Source organism: Petromyzon marinus, chromosome 45, assembly GCF_048934315.1.
Source record: "Petromyzon marinus isolate PM22_M1 ecotype Great Lakes invasive population chromosome 45, UKy_Petmar_22M1.pri1.0, whole genome shotgun sequence".
In the NCBI taxonomy this organism is placed as follows: Eukaryota; Metazoa; Chordata; class Hyperoartia; order Petromyzontiformes; family Petromyzontidae; genus Petromyzon; species Petromyzon marinus.
The window spans coordinates 6,550,791-6,576,826 of NC_133711.1; the positions used below are offsets into that span (position 1 = coordinate 6,550,791).

Consider the following 26,036-nt stretch of genomic DNA (forward strand, 5'->3'; position numbering starts at 1 on the left):
CCCCCACGCTGGGCCACCTCTCCCCATCACCAAATGTTTTCAATAATATTTTCAAGAGTAACCCATTCACAGTACATACCGACCGCAATCTCTCCCATGTGCGATCCATTAATAGGTGCAAACAACATCCATAGGACCAAACATACACACACACACTGTCCACGATATGGGCAGCCGGGTAGTGTCATCGTAACACTTGTGCCTCGCAACAACAAAAATAAATATCCTGGGTTCGATTCCCTACCCGCGCGCCTGTCCGTGTGGAGTTTGTATGTTCTCCACGTTCTGCATGGGTTTCCTCCTGGGTTCGCCTGTCTCCTGCCTCTAGGCAAAAACAACACAAAATGTAAACAATGTTGACCAAAACGTTCCAATGCTGAAAAATGACCTGCTCAAATAAGCAATTGGGATTACACAAACACACAGCAGTATCATCGACTCTCCCCCCTGCCAACTTCGAAAACTTGGCAGGAACCTTCGAAATAATTACCTCGAGACTCTATCTGGCTGTGTCCTGGGTAAGCAAGCATATTAATTGTAATCAAGTATACAAAATCTCTTAAACTTCACTAAACCTACATCACGCACAACTTTTATTTGTATCCCGCCCCGCCGCTGCCCCCCGCTCCCCGGTAAAGATCCCACTTGCGTGTGTAAATCCTCACAGTGGTGCAAAATCATCATCGGGGGGGGTTAAAGATGCAAGGTCATCTGCGTTGTGAGAAATGACTCTCTCGCTCCGTGTGTGTGTGGGGTCACGGTAGTGTAGAGGGGAGCGGTGGTGTAGCGGCGAGCGCACTGCGCTGCGAACCTGGCCAACACCAGTGACGATTATCTGAACCGGTCTTTGGGCCTCCCCTAGGTCGACTCAGCCTCAAATGAGTATCCTCGTGCGGTGTGTAAAAACATCGCCACTCGGCTGACAAAAGGCGACCGGGCGTGGTGTTGGCCACCCACCCTCATTGTGCTCGCTAACAGCACTTGCTCCAACAGTCTGGTAAGGCTATACAGGGAGGAATCTTTGTCTTTGGTCACGCGAGGGGGTTGGGAGATGAACGCAGCTGTGAAATGTAGCGGGATTGTTGGTTCCGTACACAACTCGGGACCCCCCCCCCCCCCCCATCGTCGTCGGTTATTTACGCAAGGGGACTTTTGAGGGCAAAATTTCACGGAGGGAAAGGGGGGGGGGGGTTTAAAAAATAATAAACAAATTGCACCGCGTTTGAAAAGGAAACCCATGGATTAATCCTGCGTAGGTTCTTGCGGTTGTGCTGCCGAGTAGCTTCTACGATGTGCTTTCGGGTCTTGAATAGTTTGGGATAACGTATTTTTTTTCTTGCACCACGGTTGCGCGATGATGGTATGTTCCTCGCCTGGCATGCAGGTCGGGGGTTCGATCCCGACCCTAACGCAGGTATATTTGGAGTTTGCATGTCTCTCTCTGCCCGTGGTCGTGTGGATTATTTTTTTCTCCGGGTCCTCCGGTTTATCCCTCCACATTTAGAAACATGCGTTTAGAGTATTTGGCTGCTATACATTTCCACGTGATAAGCCACTTCATTCAGCTATTATTTGTGGCCAGGTCGCTTCTGAAAAACGCTAATAAGTTCAGTGGGCTTCACCTGGTAAGACATGTTTTTGTTTATTTCTATTTTTTAAGTGATTTGTTTATCTTTCTTAAACTTTGCACTCCTGTCGTGTTTTTGTACTGTTTGTTTCTTAAACGTTCTCACCTGCCCCGACTGTACACCTCTTGAAAAAGAGCTTTACAACTCATTGGATTCCTCCAGGATAAATATTCAGATTCGGTTTTTGCGCTTCTGCTGGAGCAAAAAACGTCGGACGCGATATGGAACACACACGCCGCAGTTGAACCAAAAAAACACGGCAGGGAGTTAAACTTACTGCACGATTGTATTTTACCACACCAGAAAACCTGGCCCCTTACTGAAGAATAAGGAAAGTACAAGAGCACCAGAGAGCAATGGAATATGGACGACTTTGAATTAAACAAAAGGGACCAAACAAGACATTATTTGAGACTAAAAAACCAAGATATTCAGAAATGGAATTTATGAAGCGAGAATACTGTAACTGAAATGGAGTTAGGCGATACACCTACCTAGGGACATCACAAGACACACATACTAATGTAACGGAGGACGATCGGAGGGAAGGGGTTTGAGAGTAGACAGAGATGATGAGACTGCTGGAACAGATTGGAAGATAAGCACACTGCGTGGGTGGCAAGAGATCTGAAGAGTGCAAGGACATTGGTTGGGGTCTTTAGCAAGAGGTAGGGGAGGGGCTAAGATGGGAATACTGCAACCCTGGAAGGTACAGCTATGCGGTCACTGGTATGTTAAACAAAATAAGCTTGTTTCTTCTAAGTAGAGCGGTATTCAAAAAGATTGACGGGTTTCATTAACGGAGTACCGCCAGGGTTGTGTGTTTGTTATGATCAAAACAACGTCACTTGTTTATCCGGTAAAGCCTCACCGGGTCTCAGTACCACTTTTTGCAGAAAGGGTCCTGGCCAATTTCATTTTAAGAAGGGGGGGGGGGAGGGTTGGGCTTCCGTGTTGGGAGGAAACTGGAGTGCCCAGAGGAAACCCACCAAAGATGTTCACGGGATAACACTCACAAGGTACACACGTAACAACGGGTTTCACCAACACTGTCGTACTGCCATCTGCTGGCTACTGCGCCAGGGGGCGGGGTCTACTGCGCAGGGGGGCGGGGTCTACTGCGCAGGGGGGCGGGGTCTAGCAAAGCTCTGCGCGATCCGCAAACCCTCGCCCCCAAAGCGTTGGATCGCAGGCCTGCACCACCAATGAGATGGTACGACTTAACTCAAGGCTTAGCGGGGTTTTTAATGCTTTACAGTTGATACTTCAGCAAATGCAGCCATGTGGTAGGCAGCAGAGGGCAGTACAGCACAATTCGGTGTTGTACTGCACTTCACGGCTCATTGCCTTTAACTGGCACTGACCGGTGTGGTGAAGTATGGCCAAATAAGCCCCACGACTCATACGGTGTGGGGACGACCTCGAAGCAGACTGATGGGGTTGTACAAGCGTATGTTTTTATTTTATTTTAAATGTTCAACACATAGCCCATTCCACGGGAAAGTGGAATTTAAAATAGTTGCTCTTCGTTACCCAATTGCTCTTTTGAGCAACGAGGCTGAATTAGCTTTTGAATTTCAACACAAACACCACATATATCTGTTCAACAAAATACTTTTACTGCAAAATATATATTCATTGCCATTTACAAGATACATCTTAATTATAAAGGAAAAAACACAATAATATATAAAGACAATGCAAACAAAGATATTAAGACAAGTGCATTTTGTAATGACTGATATCACATTCTGCTATACGGCAAGTCCGTGCACTATCCAAGGGGCCCTCGGGCTTCCATCTAGCACCGAACTTTGCCAATTCTCTCTCGCACGGGAAACACATGGCTAGGCTGCTGGGATGGAAACCCAGGTGAAGAGGTTCAGTCAATGAGCGCCCCCTTCAACAGTTAACCCCCCTGCGTGCGTACGGGTACTGAGGTGGTCTTGCCCCTGGCGGTGGCCTACGTCAAGCATAGAGGCGCGTAATCCCCGACTCCGGTGTGGTCAGAAAACCGAGAGTGGCCCAGTGCCTCCTCCTCCTCCGCCAAACGGGTGTGACACGGCAACTCGTCACCGTGAAAGCGTAATAGATTACAATTACAATGCTCTTCGGTCCCAAAATTGTACCAATTTAAAATCGTAATAACCATGGAGCTGCTACAGAACAAGCCGTGTGGGGATGACACTGATGACGCTGCCTTGGCTGCGGGCCTGGACAATTACGCAAAGAATGAGGGGGCTCCATGGCAACTGATACCTCGGTAACCAGTCCCAACTCCGGCATACTAGGCCGGAGTCGGGACTGGCAGAACTCGTGCTCCGTCTTCAGAAATACACTGTCCTAATTCGTGACACCATCACGTACTTCTCACCTGAGGAGACTTGGGTCATGTCTGCTCATTAGCCAAGATCATCAGACCATCGTGGAGTCCAGATATTGGTACTGCAATTGTTCTCTTGTCTGTCGACGAACATCATTCTAACTTCAGTCTGCCTGTCTAAAACCTGCTCAGAAAAAAAGAAATCTGTTTCTCGTGCCATCGGCCCGAGGGCAACGTTAATCTCTTACTGTCAGAGCTCTCCGACCTCCTCGACCACTTTATCATTGGTGTAAATCGCAACCTAATCCTTGCGGGCGACGTCTTCAATTGCTCTGGTCTCACAGACATCAATAGGCCATCTCCTTGACGCGACCTTTCCCTGCTATCGTAAACGGTGGAGCAGGTCGCACCTTCGGCCTCATTTACCGAATCAAATTTAAACCGTCACCTGCTGCCCCTCTGTTCACATCTTTTATTTCTCTGATCACCACCTTGTTGTTGTTTGTGCACCTTGTGTCACAAAGCAACCTGGGAGAGTTCTCCCACTCTCAGCTCAAGGCTCACACCCACCCACCCATCATAGATGGCGGCGGCGTGTGTAGCAGCGTGTGAGTTGTTTTCTGAGTTGTTTTGCGTGAGTGTAAACTGTGCGTGAGAATGTGTGAGAATGAGCCGTGTGTGCGAGTGAGCCATGTGCGAGTGAGCCGTGTGTACACTACACTAGTCTGGACTAGTCTGGACAGGCGTTTGCGTGCTCCCGCGTGCACGTACACCCATCATCATCACAATCCATCTTCACCACCCATCATGATTACCATTCATCCCCAACACCATCACCCATAATCAACACTCTGGTAATTAATAAATGTTCTTATGGAACATTCTTAATCTATAAGTAAATTAAACGTAATTAGGATTCAGGCTTTGCCTAGAAACAGGTTAGTAGGCCTCAAGCATTATGCCTAACGGTTAAAACTTTAATTTGGTTACCCAACTAAGGTGTTTAAAAACGTAACAATTGCAGAGATCGTTAGGTGGCAGATCTTCAGTCACCCCTATATCTGTTAGTGCATTTTTTACTAATTTGAGGATTAATTCTCACGCCGCAGGCTTCGTCTAATAACAGGTTAGTAGGCCTCGGGCCTAAAGATTTAAACTTTAATTTAGTTCCCCATCTAAGGTATTTAATAACTTAACCATTTTACAGAGGTCCTTCGATGGGAAATTATCAGTCACCTCTTAATCTATAAGTATTTTAAAAACTAAATTGAGGATCAATTATATTGCCGCAGGCTTCGCCTAGTACCAGATTAGTAGACCTAAATGTATAAACTTTTAATTTGTTTACTCATAGAAGGTGTTTAATAACGTAACAATTTTTACCGAGATCCATAAATTGCAGATTATATGTCACCCCTTAATCTATAAGTAATTTTGTTAAATGTAATTTGGGGATTAATTGTCTGTCATGTTATCGTGGTTCGAGCTGTTCATAAATGTTGCAGAGGTAAAGGTGCAGTTCTGCAACTGCCGGCTCATGCCGCCACGAGAGGAAGCTCTCGAAAGCCTGATTAGATCTTCCTCAAGACATGGCCCAGGCCTAGTTAATAGTGCGACGGACCAAAAGCTGTGTCCCTGCCAAGGCGGCATTGCCACGGACCCCAAACTGTGTTCCTGCCAAGGCAACATTGCCACGGATTCCAAGCTGTGTTCCTGCCAGGGCAGCATTGCCACGGACCCCAAGCTGTGTTCCTGCCAAGGCAACATTGCCACGGATTCCAAGCTGTGTTCCTGCTAAAGCAACATTGCCACGGACTCCAAGCTGTGTTCCTGGAAAACTTCAAGGAGATCGTCAAGACGGCCAAGGGTCGTGAATGAAGAGTCCCCTGTGTGGGCTTCAATGGGGCCGTCTGGTCGGGCAGCAGAGACACGAGAGGCCAAGAAACGACATTCCAGTCGTGGGCTGAGCTCAAGGAGGGCTAGCTCGAGCACCATCCTGCGGCGGGGAAAGGAGGTGGTGCAAGCGGTTCAGCCGAGCCCACAACAGCCAAAAATCTGCTGTCTCTGTCTGGGGGGGGGCGCTGTTCAACCCTAGCACATGGGCGAGAAGCCATGCATGTGTGACGACTGCGGCAAGACGTTTTTCTAGCGCTCGGCCTACAAGTATATATATTTTCTTTCTGCTTGTGAGTTAATGTTTACCCTGGATATTTTAGAGATGGCAATTCTCCTGCTGTGTATCCTACTGCTGTCCCTCCTGGCCATATCAAGTGCCACACTGAACTCTACAAACAGCTACCCTCGTTACTTTGCGTCCATACTTGTTGCTCGATTTGCCACTACACCTGCTAATGAAACAGCTCATAGACACTTCTACACTCCATCATTGTATCCTTTTAAACCCTATCTTTGTCCCATTACTTCACCAGCACTCCTTCCAAACTTCATTCTGCTCTTAAAAATAACACCATCTGCGAGCTACTGCTATTCGTCCAAGGTTCGCCACTCTTCATCCTTTCACAGAAAATACTTGTGCAAACTATTAATTCTACTTTTCTTATTTCTGGGTGGTATTGAGCTTCATCCTGGCCCAAATGAAAAGAACTCGTATAATTCTGTAGATTTTTCTGGCAGGAAAGGTGTTGGTGTTCTACATGTCAACATCAGAGGGCTTGTGATTAAATTAAGTCAACTAAAACTAGAAGTGGCAAATTTTGACCCGGACATTTTTTGCCTAACAGAAACATTTCTCACTCCTGCCGTCAATGACTTGCAGATTGCGATTGACAACTACAACCTTTTTCGGCTTGACCGAGGATCTAAAGGAGGTGGAATTGCCATCTATGTTCGTAATACTATTGCATGTTCACTAGCTCACTCCTTGTTTAAAAAATGTTGCTTTGAAGGTCTGGCTCTCAAAATAACTCTCCCAAATAATCAACAGATATTGGTAGTGTGCTGCTATCGACCGCCTAGTAGGAAGGATGTTGATGCTGCATCTGCACTGAGAGAGCTTTTTGGGGGCCTCCCTAAAGGTGAAATAGTTTTAGTGGGTGATCTAAATTGGAATTGGCTAAACCCGCCGGCCGTGGCCACAAATTTTACAGATTAACTTAACCTGTTTCAATTAATAAATGTCCCCACAAGACCCAACCTAAACAATCCGGGACAGTAAACTCTGCTTGATGTCCTATTGACAAATGCCCCTCACAATTTCGCACTGACTGGTGTTCTGGGTAATAACCTTAGTGATCACTCCATTTTTGGGGTGAGATCATCAGCCAGACCCAAAGCCCCCCTAAAATTGTTGAGAAGCACTGAGGCACTTCAGCACTCAGGCATTTACTAATGATGTGCTTCACTCGGATATTGACAAGGTCTGTGATATCCCCAACCTGACTACGGCTTGGGAGACTTTCAGGTACACGTTTCTCCAAATTCTTAACAAACATGCTCCGTTGAATAGAATTAAAACTAAAGGCAACCACCCACCATGGTATGATCCTTTGATTACAAAGCTCATGAAAACTAGGGACAAGGCTTGGGCATGTGCTCAGAAAAGTAATTTGGTAAATGACTGGCTAGAATACAGGAATTTAAGGAATAGATGCGTCAAAAAAATACGGCATGCAAAAAATGCCTACTTTTCCTCCACTCTCCTAGAATTACATGGAAATGCCAGGATTTTTTGGAAAACAATCAAATGTATTGAAAAGGCATCCAAAACAGACAATCTGCCCGTTGAGCTTAACCGAAATGGGGAATATTTTTCAGATCCCAAAAAAATAGTTGACAATTTTAACCTTCATTTTTCTGAAGCTGGTAATCTTTTTTATGTATTGAGAGTCACCCCTGCTCATGCAAATTCCTACACCCCTGTCCAAACATTAAACGAATTTAGTTTCCAGCCAATCCACGAAAGTAATGTTCTGAAACAACTGTCCTACCTCAAAGGGTCCTCCTCTACCAGAGCAGATAGTTTTCCCATCTTTGCTCTACTAACTCTTGGTCACCTAATATACAAACCTATAGCCCATATTTTCAACCTATCCATCAAAGAAGCATCAGTTCCTCTAGCATGGAAACATTCCTATGTCCGTCCACTTCACAAAGGGGGCCCTAAAGATGATCCCAATAACTACCGACCTATCTCAATTTTGTCCCCATTGATGAAAATTTTTGAAAAATTATTGAACTACCAAATTAGCAGTTTCCTGTCCACCATCAATCTACTACATCTAAAACAATCTGGGTTCCAAAAAAAATACAGCACCACATCTGCTGCATTAGACTCTCTGAATCAAATTTACAGTAGTCTTGATAATAAGCAGTACTGTGCCTGTCTTTTTCTTGACCTGCCCAAATCTTTTAATACAGTAGACCACAACACCCTGCTTAGTAAACTAAGTTGCCTCGGTTTTTCCGAAAACACAGTAAAATGGTTAAAATATTACCTCTTTTCTCGCACCCAAACTGTATTCACAGATGGTTGGAGGTCAAACAGTGTTAAGATAACAAAAGGAGTTCCACAGGGTTCCATCCTCGGCCCCCTCTTGTTCTCTCTTTATGTCAATGACTTGGGCACTGACCTGGATCATTCCAGGGTAAATCTTTTTGCAGATGACACGATACTGATTACTGCTGGCCGCTCTCCGGATGACGTAATTGCTAAGCTCCAGGGTGATTTCAACAAACTACAACATCAGCTAGTTGCTCTTAAACTAGTCCTGAATACCTCCAAAACCAAGGTGCTATGCTTCTCACCAGGACTAAAGCAGGAAGTAATTTTTCCCCAATTACATTCCTTAAATAATTATCAAATAAAGCAAGTCAAGATCTATAAGTATCTTGGGGTCATCCTGGATTCAAAACTGAATTTTGAAGATCACATTGATTATATTGGTAAAAAGACAACAATAAAAATTGGTTTTCTGTATCAACACAAGCACTGCTTCCCCCCTATCTTACGTTTGGAATTGATAAAGGCTACCATACTTCCTCTACTTGATTACTGTGATATCGTGTATAAATCAGCCCCAAGTAATGTACTGAAGAAGCTTGATTCCATCTATTACTCGGCCTTAAGATTTACATTGAACTGCCCATATAGGACTCACCACTGTGATCTCTACATTGGGTCAAACTTAACATCTCTTAATGTTCGACGGCTTGTGCACCAGATCTTATTTATTCACGATGTAATTACAAAAAAATCCGCAGACTACTTGCTGGATCTCCTATCTGTTTCAAAGAACAAATTTGACCTCAGGTCTTCGCTCATTTACCAGCTTCACATTCCCTATTGCCGTACAAAAACCGGAGGAAGGGCCTTTGCTATTGATGCCGTCAGGGTCTGGAATGCTATTGCCAATAAACTGCAACTTGAATCACTACCTATGAGATCTTCACTCAAAACTGCTCTAGAGGAGTTGTACACCCCTAGCTGCCACTGCTATTCAGTGGCCTAAAATAAAATAAAATATTTCGCTCCGGATGACCACTGCAAAGTATTAACTGTATTTGGATTTAGTGTGCTGATCTTAAAGGTGCATTGAAAAATGTGATACTCCGACTGATGCTCCTGTTGTTGTGGAGTGACTCATGCAGCCTGCTATGGCTCTAGGGTTTGGTGTTGCATGTTATTTATGTAGTTTATTGTAAAAAATTCTGTCACAGTCCCTATGATCACTGTTACATTGCATTTATGGCTTTATTTTGGTGATTTCGAAACGTTTTTTGTTTTGGCCATGTTTTTGTTTATTGTAGTACGGAGTTAGACTGATGGCCTTAATCTAAGTTTTCTTGTTGTTGTTTGACTTGCATCCCACTGGGATTTTTGCACACAGCGCTGGTGTACGGTGCTATTTCAGGAATATTTTGATGTTTTTTTTCCTGGATTTTCTGTTTGCACATCACAGTCACTTTAAGATGTTTTCTTGTTCATGTTTTTGTTTTTTTTGTTGCGGTTGCACCCGATTCAAGAGCCGAATGGCTCACAGGGCTATACCAAATAAATGGAACTAAGAACACACCTGCTCAGGCGCACGCCCGCTCAGGCGCACGCCCGTTCAGGCTGGCATGTGAAGGACTATGTGCTCTGGTTCTGTACCTTCAAGTTCTTGAACATTGCAGCACATTATAAATTGTAGTTGTTACCATATGTAAAATCTCCTGTTTCTATCCCCCCTCTTTCCTTCCCATTATCCTGCCCGAGCCAATTTGTACTGCTGGGAATTTAATATTTAACTTTGATGCAATATAGATTTTATGTTTGAAATATTTTTGATTTCTCATTTGATCGTTGTTTTTTTAAATGTATTTTCACTTCATGGCTGTAATTTATTTTAGTTTCGCTTTTACTAAGTCACTATTACAAATTAGGCTATCCTGGTCTCTTTGAGTTCCCACCTAACTAAACAAAACAAACGAGAAACTTTTTACGTCACCACGGTAGCCAGCGAGCATTAGTGAAAAGGTGATCTCAGGACCGGTTGAGGTTATCACTGACAGCCATGGCTGGGATTTATTGAGTCCAATAACCCCTGCATCACAGCTTTACCACATTTAATGATAAGTCAGAAAAAAATCACATCCTTGGGATTGGCTGAAACTTGTCTACAAAATAAAAGCAAATTGTGTTGACCTTTTACATTTGGGACTAAAAAAAAGACTGTTGCAGCTGAACCGAAATATAAACGTGATCTGGACATTCTTCCAACTAAGGTTGAACAACTGCTTGCGATAATCTACTGCATACCATCCTCCCTCTCATCCCACCCATCCACCCTCTCACCCATTGCCCACCAATGAACCCTCTCTTCCGCTACTCCGCCCTCTCACCCATCACCCACCGCACCTCCCCACCCCGCCCGCACCGTGCGAGTGTCAAAGCACGGAGCGGTAAGTGCAGGCGAACATGATCCAGACGGCGCAGGCGTTCTCCGGGTAGACGAAGACGCGGGTTCGCACCGCCAGACGCACCTCGTCTCCCCGGCAGCTCACGATCTCATCGCAGAACGGAGAGCTGGGGGGGCAGAGGGTACGGGGGTGAGCGGCGACGCGAAATTACAGTACGCAGGAGTAATGTGCCGCTGTTGGATCGGGGCCTCGACAGTGTTTTTGTTTAAAGAAGCCTGACTCCGCTGATGAGATCCAGGTTTTGATTGCTTGCCTTGCAGGTTGGCATCTTACAGCCCCCTTAATGCATCTCTTTGCGAGCCACCAAGCCTGGTGTGAAAGTGCGCGATTGTCAAATCTTTCGCAGGGAAATTCTACATTGCTATGATGGAGACAAGTCAATCCCAAGGACAACCACTCCCCACTTCCCACAAAGCGGTACTTATTCTACTGACGCTGAAAGGATTTGAGGGACGATTTTGACCCCTGCTCGGATTTGCAACGGACTCTGTGATTACGAAACATCCATTCTAACCACTGCAGCACGCAGCAGGACACAATTCAATACACAATCTACTATGCGATTTAACCATCTACAATCAGGCTGGCGAAAGAGTATCGCACAAAGGGAGACACGAAAAGAAAACGCTTACCACTCACATTGCCTGACATGCTGTGCTGCTGTGATGTACATTTCTGTTACAAGGCAGTGTTGATGACATGTTTTTTTTAAGTTCAAGGTCATGTCTTGTGGTTATATATAGCTATCCAACACATACGTGTTTAAAAAAAGACTCCACCATTGTCATTAACACCGTGTGTGGCTGTGCGTATGTGTGTACGTGGGGAGAGGCACGGCAGTAGTTGGCGCACGGCACCTTGAAGCTGGTTATCCATATTTGATACCAGGCCACGGCTAACATCAGTGAGTGACACCTCAACCAGTCTTCAAGACTTGCACGTAGGTGGGTATGCACGTACATGTCTGCGTGTTCTCTGTGCGTGCACACCAACATCGCGTAACATGTGCGTGTTTGTACACGTCTATTCACGTGTGTATGTGGGAGCGGTGGTGTATTGGTTAGTGGGGAGCAGTAGTGTAGCGGTTAGCGTGCTGCGCTACAAACCTGGCGACCCGAGTTGGATTCCCGCTCACGGCCAACACCAGTGACGATTATCTGAACCAGTCGTGGGCCTCCCCTAGGTCGACTCAGCCTCAAATGAGTACCTGGTGCGGTGTGTAAACATCGCCACTGGAAAGACAAAGGCGGCTGGGCGTGGTGCTGGCCACCAACTCCCTCGTGTACCGTTCCCGCCTTCAAAAGGTGCTCGCTAACAGCATTTGCCCCAACAGTCTGTTCAGGCGATGCAGGGGATCTTTGTATTGGTTAGTGCACTGCACTTCTAACCCAATGACCTGATCATAGTCAAGAGCAGTGGAAAAAAACTGAACCCAGTCCTTTGCATTCACCAGGTCGACTCGACTTTAAGCGAGTACCTGGTACGGCACGTAAACACCAGCACTGGAGAGAAAAAGGCTGCTGGGTCTGGTGCTGGCCACACTTTCATCGTGCGCCGTGCCGGCCTTCGTAGGTCCTCTCCCTTGACAGCACTTGCCCCAACAGCCTCAGTAAGCTATACCGGGGATCTTTATAAATGTTTGTGCGTGCATGCGTATCTGTACCGCGTCTCTGCGCGCGTCCGTGCGCCCGTCAGCACTCACCGTAGCGCCGTGGCAAGCGCGCGGCGAGCGTTCCTGGAGAGCAGGTGGATGGGGAAGCCCTTGAAGGTGTGCCCGTCCGGCACGAACCGACGCACCGCATCCTGGAACTCGTCGTTTCCCGGGGCGACGCCGACCGCCCGCTCGCACTCGTAGGCAGCGAGCGCTGGCGAGAGGAGATACGCGAGCGCCGGGTCCCACGCCGTCTGCAGGCCTAGGTCCTGCTCGCCGAACGCCGTGCGCATACAAGGGTGGTATGATAAGAAAAGGTTACTTTCGCTATATTTTCTCCTGGTCGGACCACGTGATGAAGCAAGTGTGCGCTGGCGGGCCCCAACGTTGTCCTTGAAACGCGAGTCACACCCTAACATCACCGTCTAGCTATGAAGCACACCGGGCCCTTCCCTATAATAATAAACTAGCCAATTAGACCGTAGCACGACAATTTCCCTTAAACACACTAGCCAATCAGAATGTAGCATTAACCTACCCCGAACACCTAATAACTTTACCAAACGGACCCTAACACCATCCCTATCATATGAACCTCACCGTAACCCTAGTCCCACCTCCGCATTTCACTATTCACTCTCCTGTTCCTTTTTTTTTTACGACCACACTTCCTCCACGCAAAAGGGGGCTCACACCTTCCTGTGATCCTCCACCAGCAGCCTCAGCTCCGTCTCCACCCGTCTGGCGGCGTCGGCGGGGTCGATGGATGGCGGGCGGAGCGGCGGCGCCAGCGCCGACGTCGCCAGCCCGGCGGTGGTGACGGAGGCGACGGCGTCCCGGCTCATCGCCTTCCAGCGCGTGCCGTCCGCCAGGTCCAGGTGGGTGGCATCGACGGCGTGCGTCGGTCCGCAGTTGGCATAGAAGGCGCGGTGGTTGTATGCGCAGCCCAGCGTGCGGTACGGGTGGTGCTGTTGATGCTGCTGGGCGCGAGGGAGTGGCGGGTCGTCCAGGTTTATCGGGCGATGCGCGTACCTGGGTAGGTTGATTGCAAAATTTATATCGGCGATTGTTAAGGTGTTCGTCGTCGTTACAGTAAAACCTCCTGAAGCCAAAAGTGGTAAAGCTGGAATTTGGGGTATGCCGGAAGAGTGTATGTTTAAAGACGATTTGTCAATCCACTGCTGGATAAGGGCATCCTCTACACAAATTTATATCGGCGATTGTTAAGGTGTTCGTCGTCGTTACAGTAAAACCTCCTGAAGCCAAAAGTGGTAAAGCTGGAATTTGGGGTATGCCGGAAGAGCGTATGTTTAAAGACGATTTGTCAATCCACTGCTGGATAAGGGCATCCTCTACACCGCGTGAGTCAGGGTTAATTGTTCATTGCTGGATAAGGGCCTCCCTGTCGTGTGGGTTTTGGGAGGCCTTTTTTTTTACCATACTTTGCCCAGCTAGTCAGTGCAGGCTCATAGAGATGTGACTAGGCCCAGTGAATATTAATATTGTTCATTATTATGACTGCTTTGTACTAAACCCATCGACCTGAATGTCATTCCAAGCCGAGACTAACATCAGTGGCGAGTGATATCTGAACTGATCCTGAGCCTCCCTTGCACTAAAAATGCACTGAACGGCGTGATGAAATCTGGTAAAACAAACCCCATGACCCAAAACGGCACGGGAGGCTTTCATCGAGATTGCGCACACGAGATTTAAGTCTGGCTGTCGCCTGATGAAGCTAGTTGTAATTACTGGCAAAACGTCGTACTCAGATTGTTAATGTTGTGGCTTTGCTCTCCAACACACCGGTGTGTTGTACTAGTAACGAATTGGCATGTTCTGTTTACGTGACAAACCTCCTTACTAATTGGCTGTGTCGGGTGGTGGCAGGTTTAATGACACATTTATATATTTACGCACTCTAACCCAAAAAAAAACCTCTTATGGATGATATTGTTCGCGAAAGCCTACTACATGTTAAACTAAGATTTAATTGTTCCATCTCCTCAATAGGCATCCTCTCGGGCGTTTCGTCCTTTGGATGCAATTGGCGTGTGACATGTCCTCCCTCAGCCCACTTATTTTGTTCAGCAGTCAATAGAATGTCCTACATGCACGTGTTCTCTTTTTCAAATTTTCCTTTTTCTGTGCCACTCCAAGGATGCACCAACCATGCTTCTTTGTGCGATTTTTCATTGTCAATGTCTTATGTTTCTGAACCATGTGTAAAAGCAGGTGATATACAATTATTGAAGACGTTCCTTTGGCATGCTGGTAAAGCAATTTACCAATGTGCCAATAAGTTATGTGTTTTTACAAGAGCTATATATTTTTGAAGGTTTAACACATAGGCTTTTGTGACTAATATCATCCATTAGAGGTTTTTGGGTATGACGTTTCGCCAACACACCGGTGTGCTGAACTAGTAACGAATTGGCATTTTTATTTATGTGAGAAAATTTACTAATTGGCTGTGTATTGTGGTGGCGGGTTCAACGACACATTTAAATGTACGCGATCTCATCCAAAAAAGCTCTATTATGGATTTTAGGGTATTCTCTTTGAAATATAAAAAAACTGTAGATCACCTAATTTTCATGCACAAAGCACGAGAGAGAACACACTAACCTCCAAATCTCCAACACGGACATTTTCTACGTTATATATAACAAATAAAACAACCACCGTTTCTCCACTTCTTCCACTCCCCATAATATCTGAACAATGCTGCAACGACGGCAACAGCAACCTCGCAAGTGATAAAGTGAAAGGGTCCAGAACTGAATTCAGGTGCTGTTATTTCGCTGTTTTGTCCTCTGTGTACCCGGGGAAATTGCTTTCCCGATGATTGTGTGCAGCTGGTAATCCAGTTGCTGCTGTAGCATTAATAACCACATCATGACCTTTTGAACCACCCCATGGGCAGACTGTGCTGTCCTAGGCAATGCTCTTTCCATTGTGGTCATTTGCTTTCGTGTCATTTTTTTAATGCACATTTGCCAAATTTTAGGAAATAATGCAAGGATATGGGAAAAAAAAAAATATATTCAAATAACATTTGATCTGGTAGCCTAGTAGAAAGCCTTTCGGAACATTGATTTCTAGCAGCAGACAAGAGACTGCTATGTTGCAGGCTGTTGCTCCCATAGTATGGAACTCCCTTCCCCCTGCCATCCGTGCTGTCGAATCTCTGCCCCTTGTTCAAGTCCAGGATCAAGATCTTATTTTCTTTGCCTATGACTTATTCTTCTCTAATAAAAATAAATATTGACACTGTACAGTATCTTGAGCTGTGAACACATTTATAAGATATATAATCCACATTGTATTGAAGGATGTGGGCCAGGGGTTGGCAACCCGCGGCTCCGGAACCGCATGGGGCTCTTTAAGGATTGCTTTGTGACGTTATTCACATGCATTGCGGCCCTTGAAATAGAGGTTTTTTTGACAGACTTCGAAAAAAATGGCTGTTTCTTGTTATTTTGGTTGCCGACCCCTGGTGTACGCTCACAAAGACCCATGGAGAGTCATAGACTTGGAGTCCAATAGACACAAGAGGGAGAGAGACTCCTCAATTCCATCTCCGTACAAATCCATTGTATTTCATGCTGAGACTGGTCCAAAGTACCCTTGCTTAAACAAACACTGCTGGTAAAAAAAATATTGGTCCAAAAGGCCCATAGGCTGGTGGCCCCGAAATGTCAATTTATTTTGTTTTGACTCTGCAAAACAGACCCTTGTCTGTTTATGTTATAACTTTCCTATCCCCGATTCGTCACTTCGGCACACAATAGCATTTCGTACAAATTTTCCACGTGAGAAAAAATGTATATATTCATAACAAATAGAGTTATTATTCCACCCAATTTCCTGCCTCTTTTTCAGAAGCCCAAGACTGGAATGAAAATTACACCGGAAGCAGAGACGCCTGTAGGCGATAGGGTGGCACAATGTTAACACTCGTACCTCGCAGCAATAAGGGCCTGGGTTCGATTCCCGACTTGGGCACCCTTCTCTGTGTGGAGTTTGTACGCTCTGCAACTGTTGTGCCTGGGCTTCCTCCGGGTTCTCTGGTTTCCTCCCATAGTTAAAAACCATACAAAAGTAATTTGTGTTGGCCAGACATTCTAAGTGTAGCAGGACCCTCCTGGAAAAAGGAATCTTTGGGCTGTTTGTGGCTTTCCTGGGTAAAATTATTAATTGTTATTATCGTTATCGAGGCCAACTTGCGTAAGCAGCATTTTTGCACACGCATTGTAGCACAGCGTTTTGGCTCGTGAATCCTTGCTTGGCAAACCTTCAGTCAGAAGAACGTTTTCTTTAAACGGTGTTGAATTTCCTGGTCGTCATTTGTTTAGTCTCTGTGACATACACTGCACTGTATCATTGGTGCAGCAGCACACGTACAACCTTGCGAGCGGTCTTTGTGGAATTAATATTATGACATTAGTCCATTATTTACACAGGAAAGGCTCGCCGAGGCTCATGACTGCACTGGTGATGTTCGGCCAGTTCCTTAATGAGTAATTTTGCATGTTAGAGGAAACTGGAGTAATACTAATAATGGGATTTATTTATCTAGGAAAGCCTCATTGAGTTTCATGGCTCTCTATAAGCAGGACCATGTGTTAAGGATATGATAATTTCCTTTTGAAATAAAGAGTTTTGCTTTGTGTGCAAAGAAACCAGAGTACCCACCTCCCAAGCCCACATCTATCTCGACAATACCTGGTTAGTCCTAGTGGTCACCCATTCAAGTACCTACCAGGCTTAAACATGCTTAGCATTTGAGATCACTAGATTTGGGGCACAGATTATTATGAGTGTTTACCCAGGAAAGCCTGAGTGTCAATACTCTTCATCAAGAGGGTCCTGCCACGTTTTCAAAGTAGGGGGCGATGTTGCTATGTATATTAATTTAAATCTACTAATTTCCAGGTATTTTTTTCAACATGTGGATTTGGCCAATACAAGTTACATTGTATGTGTGTGTTTTTTTTATCGATGGGAGATAATCGGAGAACCCAGAGGAAACCCTTGAAGAACAGGGGGAGAATATACAAACTACCATCAGAAAGTGGCCCGAGTAGGGAATCGAAGCCACAACCCCCTTGACGTGACGCGCAAGTGTTACCACTGCGCCACCTTGCTGCTCAAAAGGGTGAATTGGTCATAGGCATCTCTTGAATCTATCTTCATATTTTTTATAGTAATAAATCACATTTGTATCATGTCTGTTGCCAAGGTGCTACTCAGATATTTTAAATAAGCTACACAATTTTACAATATCACACTGTTTTACAATATCGAGAACTAGAAAGTACTGCGTCGTTGACCATTCAAGACACCGCATTATAACGGGTGCGTGTTTTACATTATAACCGGCGCATTCCACGTTCTGCGGAAAGTGTTCCCGACTGCGTGACAGCGAAAACATGTTGTGTAAAAGTGCGTTAAGTGAGGATTTACCGTAAGTGGCACGATAATGTACACACACGATAACGGCACTTGTGACTTTGAGAAAGATGGAAGTCTCTAAATATGTGTATGAGTCCGTATGCAAGTCTGTGGATCATGTAAGTGTATGTGCATCTGTGGGTCTCAATGCAAGTCTATTGATCATCTGGGTCTTTATGGAAGTTTATAGATGATGTGCAAGTATTGGATCTCAAAGTAATCACACGCAGTGAATGCGCGACTGGAGCAGCGTGACCCCCGTGCAGTAACGGGGAGAACGAATGAGAGACCTGTGGCCGGTGAGGCTCTCCCAGAAGGTGGCGGTGCCGTCGGTGGAGCGGGTGGCCACCCAGGCATGCGGCTCCCCCTTCGCCTTGGTGCCCACGCACACGAACGCGTCGAGGCCAAAGCCCAGCAGGAGGCTGCACAGGAGGTTCGCGTGGTCTTCACAGTCGCCCTGTGGAGAAGAGGGTGACCGTGTCATTCCGCAGAACGTTAGCCCAACAGTGTACATGTATCTGCACACGTTTGTCAACCCACTGCTGGATGAGTGCCTCCCCACACAGTGTGGTTCATGAGAGGGTGTGGTCAGTGTTCTGCCGTCCAACCATCTTTCCTTCCATCCATCCATCCGTCTGAGCAAAATCCACGCGACCATGGGGAGAGACACCGCAAACTCGAAATAAACAGTAGGCATCAGGGTCGGAATCGAACCCAAGACTTCCTGCATACCAGGCGAGGTAGTTAACATCTCCTAGCCACCGTCATGATGAGAGAAACACACCGTAAACTCCAAATATACAGGTGTCAGGGTCGGGATCGAACCCACGGCCTCCTGTATACCAGGCGAGGTAGTTAACATCACCACCGTAGCACCGTATACAAGCACGATCAAGGCTCAAACCCCCATCAGCTTCTGAAATCCGACGAGATTCCGTAACGTCTCTAGCTACCGTGGCGCTTCTGTCAATGTGTTAATTTGAGCGAGTGACAGCCGCTGCACCACCTTTCCCTGGCACAGGAAGGTCAAGGTGTTTGCCCAGTGTCTGTCCATCCATCTTTATGCCCGTCAGTCTATCTGTCCGTCCACCCGTCTGTCAATCTCTCTGCGGGTTGAGTGAGTGAGAGCCGCTTGCACCACCTTTCCCCGGCACAGGAAGGCGAAAGCGCTGCTCCACATCTCGTGGCGGGCGCCGCCGCCCACTGCCTGAGCTCGCTCGTAGCCCAGGAGGCTGACAAAGCGGGCGGCCTGCCGCGGCGAGTCCAGCAGCCGCCCCGCTCGCAGGAGACGCACGTACGCGCACACCGGCCGGTTTGTACCGTTCTCATCCTGGAGATGGTGGAGTGGTGCGAGAGAGGCATGAGGGTGGACAAAAAGAGAGAAATAAGGTTGAGTGTGTTTTGTATGTATGTTGAACTGCTTTCGCACTGTACGTAGCCAACTGTGCTAATCGGAAGTGTGGGCAAAAGCAGCATGAATACCACTTAATTCGGGGTTTTCTCAAAAGTCCGGTCCTCCCAGTTGACCACAACTTTCTACATTTACCAGTCTTCGTATTTTTTTTTAAATTACACACTACACGTGTCTGATAATTGGTAAACACAACCCATGTGATGCAGACAGCGATGATTCAAATTAAAAGAGGTCCTTGATTGAAGTTTAAAAGATATGTGATATGCCCACCCTTTGCCTACATAGGTACTGGATTACAGGCATGTGCCACCACGCCTGGATTAAAAGATACCGATAAATTCCAAATAATCGTTAACTCAACCAGCACCCCCTCACCTGAGCAAAGATCTTGACGAGACGGCTGTTATGTTCAGGTCGAATCTGCAGGTACTCGCGCCACCACTGCTTGGCGTAGACGAGAAAGAGACGTTCCTTCTCCGCCGCTCGCTGGCGCTCCAATCCCAGCTGAGATGACGCAAGCAAGGCCAGACAGATGCACACAGAGGAAAGATTCCCTCCGAATAGTCGGACTGGTCGTGAGCAGCATGCTAGTATTATAGAGCTATCATGTAATGTCATACCCAAGGCTGTCATTCGTACTATCGTTATTTATATGCATTTTTGTTCTAGTTTTGAGTTGAGAATGCACATCACAGCTGGTCGTGCACACTGCCGAGTAAGACATCAGACGCATGGACGCTGAAAAATAAAATGGAATTAAATCTGAAAAGTGTTCAAAAGAAGCATTGGAGTGGAGGTGCGTGCCTGGAGTTATACCGAGAGACAGTTTGAGGCATCACATTGACTCTCAAGAATATCTAACTGCGCAGGACACACCACAAGAAGGGAGGTCGATATGAACAAGAGAATGGTAACCAAAGGATGGAACACCCCCACGAGGGGGATCCACCGTGGACACGGAACGATGAAACTGGCTCCTGCACAAGAGCACGATGCATTGTTCCATCGCAAACCTGAGGAGGGATGGCAATACAGTAGCTTGGGAAGGCGTTCATTCAGCTGCAATTAGATAATGGATGATGATGCTGAGTGCAGAGGGTCTCCAGTGAGTAGGCAGTGCAGGGGCGAATGGAGGCATTGCTATTACAGGGTTGGCTTTGAGGGCGGTTGGGAGATCACATCTGAACCTGACCTGCGTGTTGAGCACGTCGGGTGTGATCGTGTGAATGAGACGCGGGTGCAGCTCCAAGCGCAGGTGCAGAACCCCCACCGCCACCCGTGACTCAGACCCTGCAAAGTCGCAAGCGTGTTCACACAAAGACAAAGCATCGTTATGATGAATAGTAACATAGTTAAATGTTACGTTACTATTCTTCATCGCAATCATTCAACCATCGTACGACGAGCAGTAACGTAGGTAACTGTTACTCAATTCCAGCATTGTTGTGATGATAACAACGACGATGATGAGTAACGCTGGTAATCGTTGCAGTGTTATCAAGCCGTACCCACTCCCTGCAGTTCAACGGCCGTGTCCCAGCATGCAGTGGGGCAGGCCAGCACATGCCGCCACTCCAAGCGGTGCGAGGTCACCAGGGTCGTCTCCACGGAGACATGGTCAGTCTTCACCAGCACCAGGTGCACGGGGTCGCTCATGCCCAGTAGCGTAGTCGTGTCGGCCATCTTGCCGCCCTCTCCTATATGGTAAAAATTATGACACGCAAAGATGTGCTCACGTCCAGCAGCAGCACGAATGTCCCCCATAATGCCTTGCATGCACTTCATGTCACCGACAAGTTGCATGAAAATGTATCTTAGCCTTGTCTAGACCACCAACTCCAAAGGTAGTGGAGAGTGTAGCCACCAACTCAAGTGTGGCCATCCCTTCAAGCAGCATCGAAACAAGTGACAACTTAAGACCAGTTACGTCCTCATTAAGACTAATCATTACAGTACAGCCATCGATGTTTACGACTGTCTTCATGACTCTGGGAGCCCATATACGGAGAGGGCTTACCTCTACACTATGAGGTCCCCCTTAGCACTGGCTTAAAGGCAACATTACTAAAACCAACACTTTCTGCAAATTATGAGAAAACCTAACCAACATAGCTCAGCCATTATCATTGGGGTTTTTCCTTCCGAGGAGCAAGAAAAAAGTAAATTGATTAGAATTTAAATTGCCAGTTTTTCTAAAAATATATTGATTGAAACTAGCATGAACTGAATCAACTGCACCACAGAATTTTCATACATTCCTGCTCACTATAAAATATCTAAACTGGGTGTCAATGGGAGGACGGCAAAGTGAAGAAAGGGGGATATGAATCATAGACTGACCCCTGCCATATTAATGTGGAATTTACATCACTGGTTTAGGGCCACTAAAGAAGGTAGATACCATCCAATGTGTCTGAGCAGGGAACCTTCCAGGAATGTCTCACCGAGTCTAACGACTCCTTTTCAAAGAGGAAAATATATTATCGAAACCCATTTACAAAAATGGCCCAGCCAAAGTTATTCAAAGTGACATTAAAAAAGCCCCTATATCACCGATGAGGCCACGGCAATAACCAATGAATGGACGAGTGACCGGGAGGAAAACACTCACCACGCGATCCGTCGTGCAGCTCCAGCAGGAAGCTGTCGCGGAGGTCCGGCTCGCAGGCACACGCAGCGGGCTTCGATCGGAAGCGCTGCGAGCGGAAGTTGAGGTGCAGTGTGAGCGTGGGGCCTGGCCGCCCCGGGGTGCCGGCAGGTGGGGAGGCAGGAGGCGACGGCCCGGTGTGCAGGTGTTCCAGGAACGCGCGCCCACCCAGCACCCGCAAGTGCAGGTACCTACGGCCAGGGTCGATGTTTGCTGGGTGTGAAGGAAGATGGAGGGTGAAAGGGCATATATGGATAGGGGTTTAGTTTATTTTTTTACCACCCTTTGTCAATGTGTCGTTATTTTTACACACATGCCCCCCACGTGAATCTGTATCTCTGTATGTCAACATTTGCCTTCGCTTGTCTCCATTAGTTCAAACCTGTCTCAATGTGTCTCCATCTGTACCTATACATTTCCAGGCATCTTCACTTGACCCCTAGTGCACTAATTTGCCTCCATGTACACCAATTTATCTCCAAGTCTCCTTGAGTCTCGGTATATCGCCACATGTCGCCTTGTGCTCTCATTTGTGTCCCCAAAACACAATGTGTATCCGAGACCTTAAAAAGAAGAGGCGGATTAATTTAAAAGTGCCTATTCTCTGATGGACAAGATAATTCCTCACTTCAATATTTCCTCTGACTTTCATCGAGTTTTCTGCAGATAAACAGTCGAGCGAAGTAGTTCCGCATCCCAAATGAGGAGGGATAAGGAGATAGAAAAGCGGGCTTGGAGAGCAGGAATGAGATTAAAGGGACGATTGTGTAACTCACTCTTTCGCAGCTGTGCTGGGTCTGTGTCCACCACATGTGTCGCCGGCTTGCGTGGAGATGAATCACCTCTGCCATCTCTTACACCATCTCCTCCACTATCGCCATTCCAATCCCCCTGTGTGGAAGATAGTGGTTGGAAAAGTTAAGCAGGAATCGCACTCCAAACCTAAACAGTATTCGGTGATATTGAACGGTCAAACATACCTTAATAAAATGTGAAAATAACTTAAGTGATTTAATTAATTGTTGTATTCACTTAATTTACAGCCATTTGTTAATACAGTCAGGGATGAAGGCTTCCCCATGCCACGTCAGTCACGGGGGTTATTTTACCATACTTCACCGGGTAGGTCTACGGGATGGTGAAGGTGGGAGAGTGTGTTCGGAGCCGACAAGAGCGGGGACACATGGGGGGGAAATGGAGTGGGGGAGAGAGAGGGCATGGGCAATGTGGAGAAGGAGTGTGGGCGACGTGGAAAATTATCACGACAATGAGTTTGTTGTCCTTTCCCCCGCACCTCCGATGAGCACGGTTGGCTACGTACAATGCTAAATAAGTTCAACATACATACTTACATTCGTACAAAAACAGGCTTTGAGAGGGGCGGGGTGAATGAAGTATGCGGGTTCTCACGTGGCGGAAGGCGAGCTGCTCCATCACTTGGTCGACCACCCCACGCTGGTGCAGTGCCTGCAGGAGGTCTTGCTCCGAAACGGGAACCTGCTTGCGCCCGCCCTCGCCGCCCTCGCCGCCCTCGCCGCGGAGGGAATCCGCCAGCACAGCGCGCACCGTGCTCTGGATGTCCATCTGAATGCCCGGTACAGAGCACCGTCATCATCGTTGTAATTGTTATTATCAGAAAGAGGTACAAAATTGGACCTTTCTGCAAGTATTAAAGTATGAAAAAATAAGAATAGGTTTTACCCTTTCTGGCACTAAAAACAGGAGGTGTTAAGATGTTCAAACACCAAATATGAACCTTTTGCAAGGAATCATGTCTTCATTAACCACACATGCTTGTGGTGAACAAGCAAACATACATGCATTGTCTTTGAAACTGATTGGCCTAAACCAGACTAGTCTCACCAGTGCCAGACCAGAGAATGCCAAAAGGTGAACAGTACAAAGACAATGCACTATCACAGCATTTATAGCTTGGGGTGAGCAGCTACAAAATGGGACCTATCAAAGTATGAAACAATAGGTTTAAATTTTGATTTAAAGCTTTCGTGACCGCAGTAATTCATATTCTTAGTTTTTTCGGTAAAGTCACGTTGAAGAGAAACAACAAAATAACAAAATATATATAAAACAATAAAAAATTCTCACGACGTTTCGACCATAACTCAAACGGTCATCATCAGGTGTGTCGGTTTGCATAAATTTATTTTGAAAACGGCATATTTATTTATATATATATTGTTATTTTGTTGTTTCTCTTCAACGTGACTTTACCGAAAAAACTAAGAATAATAATAGGTTTATTATTTTTTCATACTTGTGGTTAATGCAGACATGATTCCTTATAAAAGGTTTATATTTGGTACTCTTTGGTTCTATTCGGTAAAGTCACGTAGGTGACTTTACCGAATAGAACCAAAGAGTGCCAATCATTGTAAGGTGACTTTACCGAATAGAACCAAAGAGTATGGATTCTTGCAGTCACGAAAGCTTTAAATCTAGAATTTATATTTGGTGTTTGAAAATCTTAACACCTGTTTTATTGCCAGAAAGGGTAAAACCTATTATTATTTTATAGAAAGAAGTACCTACTGGCAAACCGGAATGACGCGGATATTGTCACCCTCATTGTCGTCATAATACCTACTCTCGTGACGTCAGTCCACATCGACCAGCCCCCCTCAATAATAATAATGAGCAGGTGACGTCCTATAAATGGACAGCCCCCCCCCCATTATTATTACCGACTATAATGAGCCAAGAATGTCTGTGTGCAACGCTCGTGACGTCACTCCACGTCGACCAGCCATGAACAGGTGAAGTCACTCCACATGGACTCCCCCCCCTCAATAATAATCATGATCAGGTGAAGTCACTCCACATGGACCCCCCTCATTAATAATCATGATCAGGTGAAGTCACTCCACATGGACCCCCCCCCCCTCTCAATAATAATCATGATCAGGTGAAGTCACTCCACATGGACCCCCCCCCTCTCAATAATAATCATGATCAGGTGAAGTCACTCCACATGGAGCACCCTCCCTCATTAATAATCATTGTAAGGTGACGTCCTCCAAATGGACACCCCCCCTCATTAATATTAATTAGCGGGTGACGTCACTCCACATGGGGGGGCGAGGCGCCTCCTCCCCCCTCCTCGGCGTCAACTCACAACCCTCACTACAAAGGCAGAACCCTCACGATATCAAAGTAAAAAGGACGAAATGTGCACAAGTTAAGCCGCAAAACCCCCCAACCAAAATAGCCTCAAAATCACACTAATTAACTGCATCTCATTATCCGCATATAAATAACTGGGGATCATCAATAACAATCAGCGAACGGCACCCGATCCTCACGACGCGCAGCACCTTATTAACCGCGACAACTCATTATTATCCGCAAAAAAAGGAAGTCTCAATTGGCAACCTTTTAATTTAAAAACGCGAAATTTTACTCGCGCAACTGCGCCGCTCACTTTACACTCCCAACCACCCGGTTAGACCAATTCGTCCAATTTTTTTTGTGCGGTTATTCGAAAGGGCCGATCAACGTTACTTACGCGATTTAGCTGATCGTAGATGATTTGCCTCAGCTCCGACACCTTCTCGGGAGGCAACGTCATGTTTCCCCGCCTCCTCCCCTCGCCAACCGTGTACACCTTAGCGATACAAAAGTGCGAGTTTTAAAGGTGATATCTTTGCGAAGAGTAAAACAACATTGTTAAACGAACGCGCTTGGCGCGGGTGACTCTGGAATATAAACACGTCCAAGCGATTTGATTTCGCAGCGCTCCTTAGGCGCACCCCGGCCAATGGGATGGCGAGGATTGCAGCCGACGGCGCCTGTCGGGACTAGCAAATGCAACGCGACGTTCCCGCCAATTAGGTTTAAAGGGCGGGAAACGATGACGTCGTAATAATTAAAAATGATACGTTCCCGTATTAATATCGTGCGAGGTGCACATTCGTCACTCGCTCGTGCGGCTGAGTGAATATAAAAGGTGGCGCATACAAAAAAAAATATCGACGAACAAA

The 26,036-nt window shown here is 46.4% G+C and overlaps 1 protein-coding gene and 1 long non-coding RNA gene across 2 annotated transcripts; one reads left to right on the top strand and one right to left on the bottom strand.

The window, feature by feature from the left end:
* Positions 1 to 3,226: 3,226 nt before the first annotated feature.
* CEP76 (centrosomal protein 76) lies at positions 3,227 to 25,973 on the bottom strand. Its single transcript, XM_032971066.2, has 12 exons — positions 25,562 to 25,973; positions 23,449 to 23,622; positions 22,815 to 22,929; positions 22,003 to 22,251; positions 20,900 to 21,088; positions 20,584 to 20,681; positions 19,767 to 19,895; positions 19,119 to 19,307; positions 18,268 to 18,434; positions 13,216 to 13,552; positions 12,572 to 12,789; positions 3,227 to 10,975 (listed from the first exon to the last, which is right to left on the bottom strand). Exons 1-12 carry the CDS (start codon positions 25,622 to 25,624, stop codon positions 10,837 to 10,839), a joined length of 2,067 nt encoding a protein of 688 aa, XP_032826957.2. The 5' UTR covers positions 25,625 to 25,973; the 3' UTR covers positions 3,227 to 10,836.
* Positions 13,287 to 18,142, top strand: LOC142930917 (uncharacterized). The gene is made up of 2 exons (XR_012946900.1): positions 13,287 to 13,398; positions 16,406 to 18,142. It is a non-coding gene; the product is annotated as an uncharacterized LOC142930917 (long non-coding RNA).
* Positions 25,974 to 26,036: the final 63 nt, after the last annotated feature.

Excerpts from the sequence above, each read along its gene's own strand:
- CEP76 (XM_032971066.2), bottom strand. The coding sequence starts at position 25,624 with ATGACGTTGCCTCCCGAGAAGGTGTCGGAGCTGAGGCAAATCATCTAC. Across the intron at positions 23,623-25,561 it reads TCTACGATCAGCTAAATCGC|ATGGACATCCAGAGCACGGT; the intron begins GTAAGTAACGTT and ends CCGGGCATTCAG. Across the intron at positions 19,308-19,766 it reads TCGTCAAGATCTTTGCTCAG|GATGAGAACGGTACAAACCG; the intron begins GTGAGGGGGTGC and ends CACCATCTCCAG.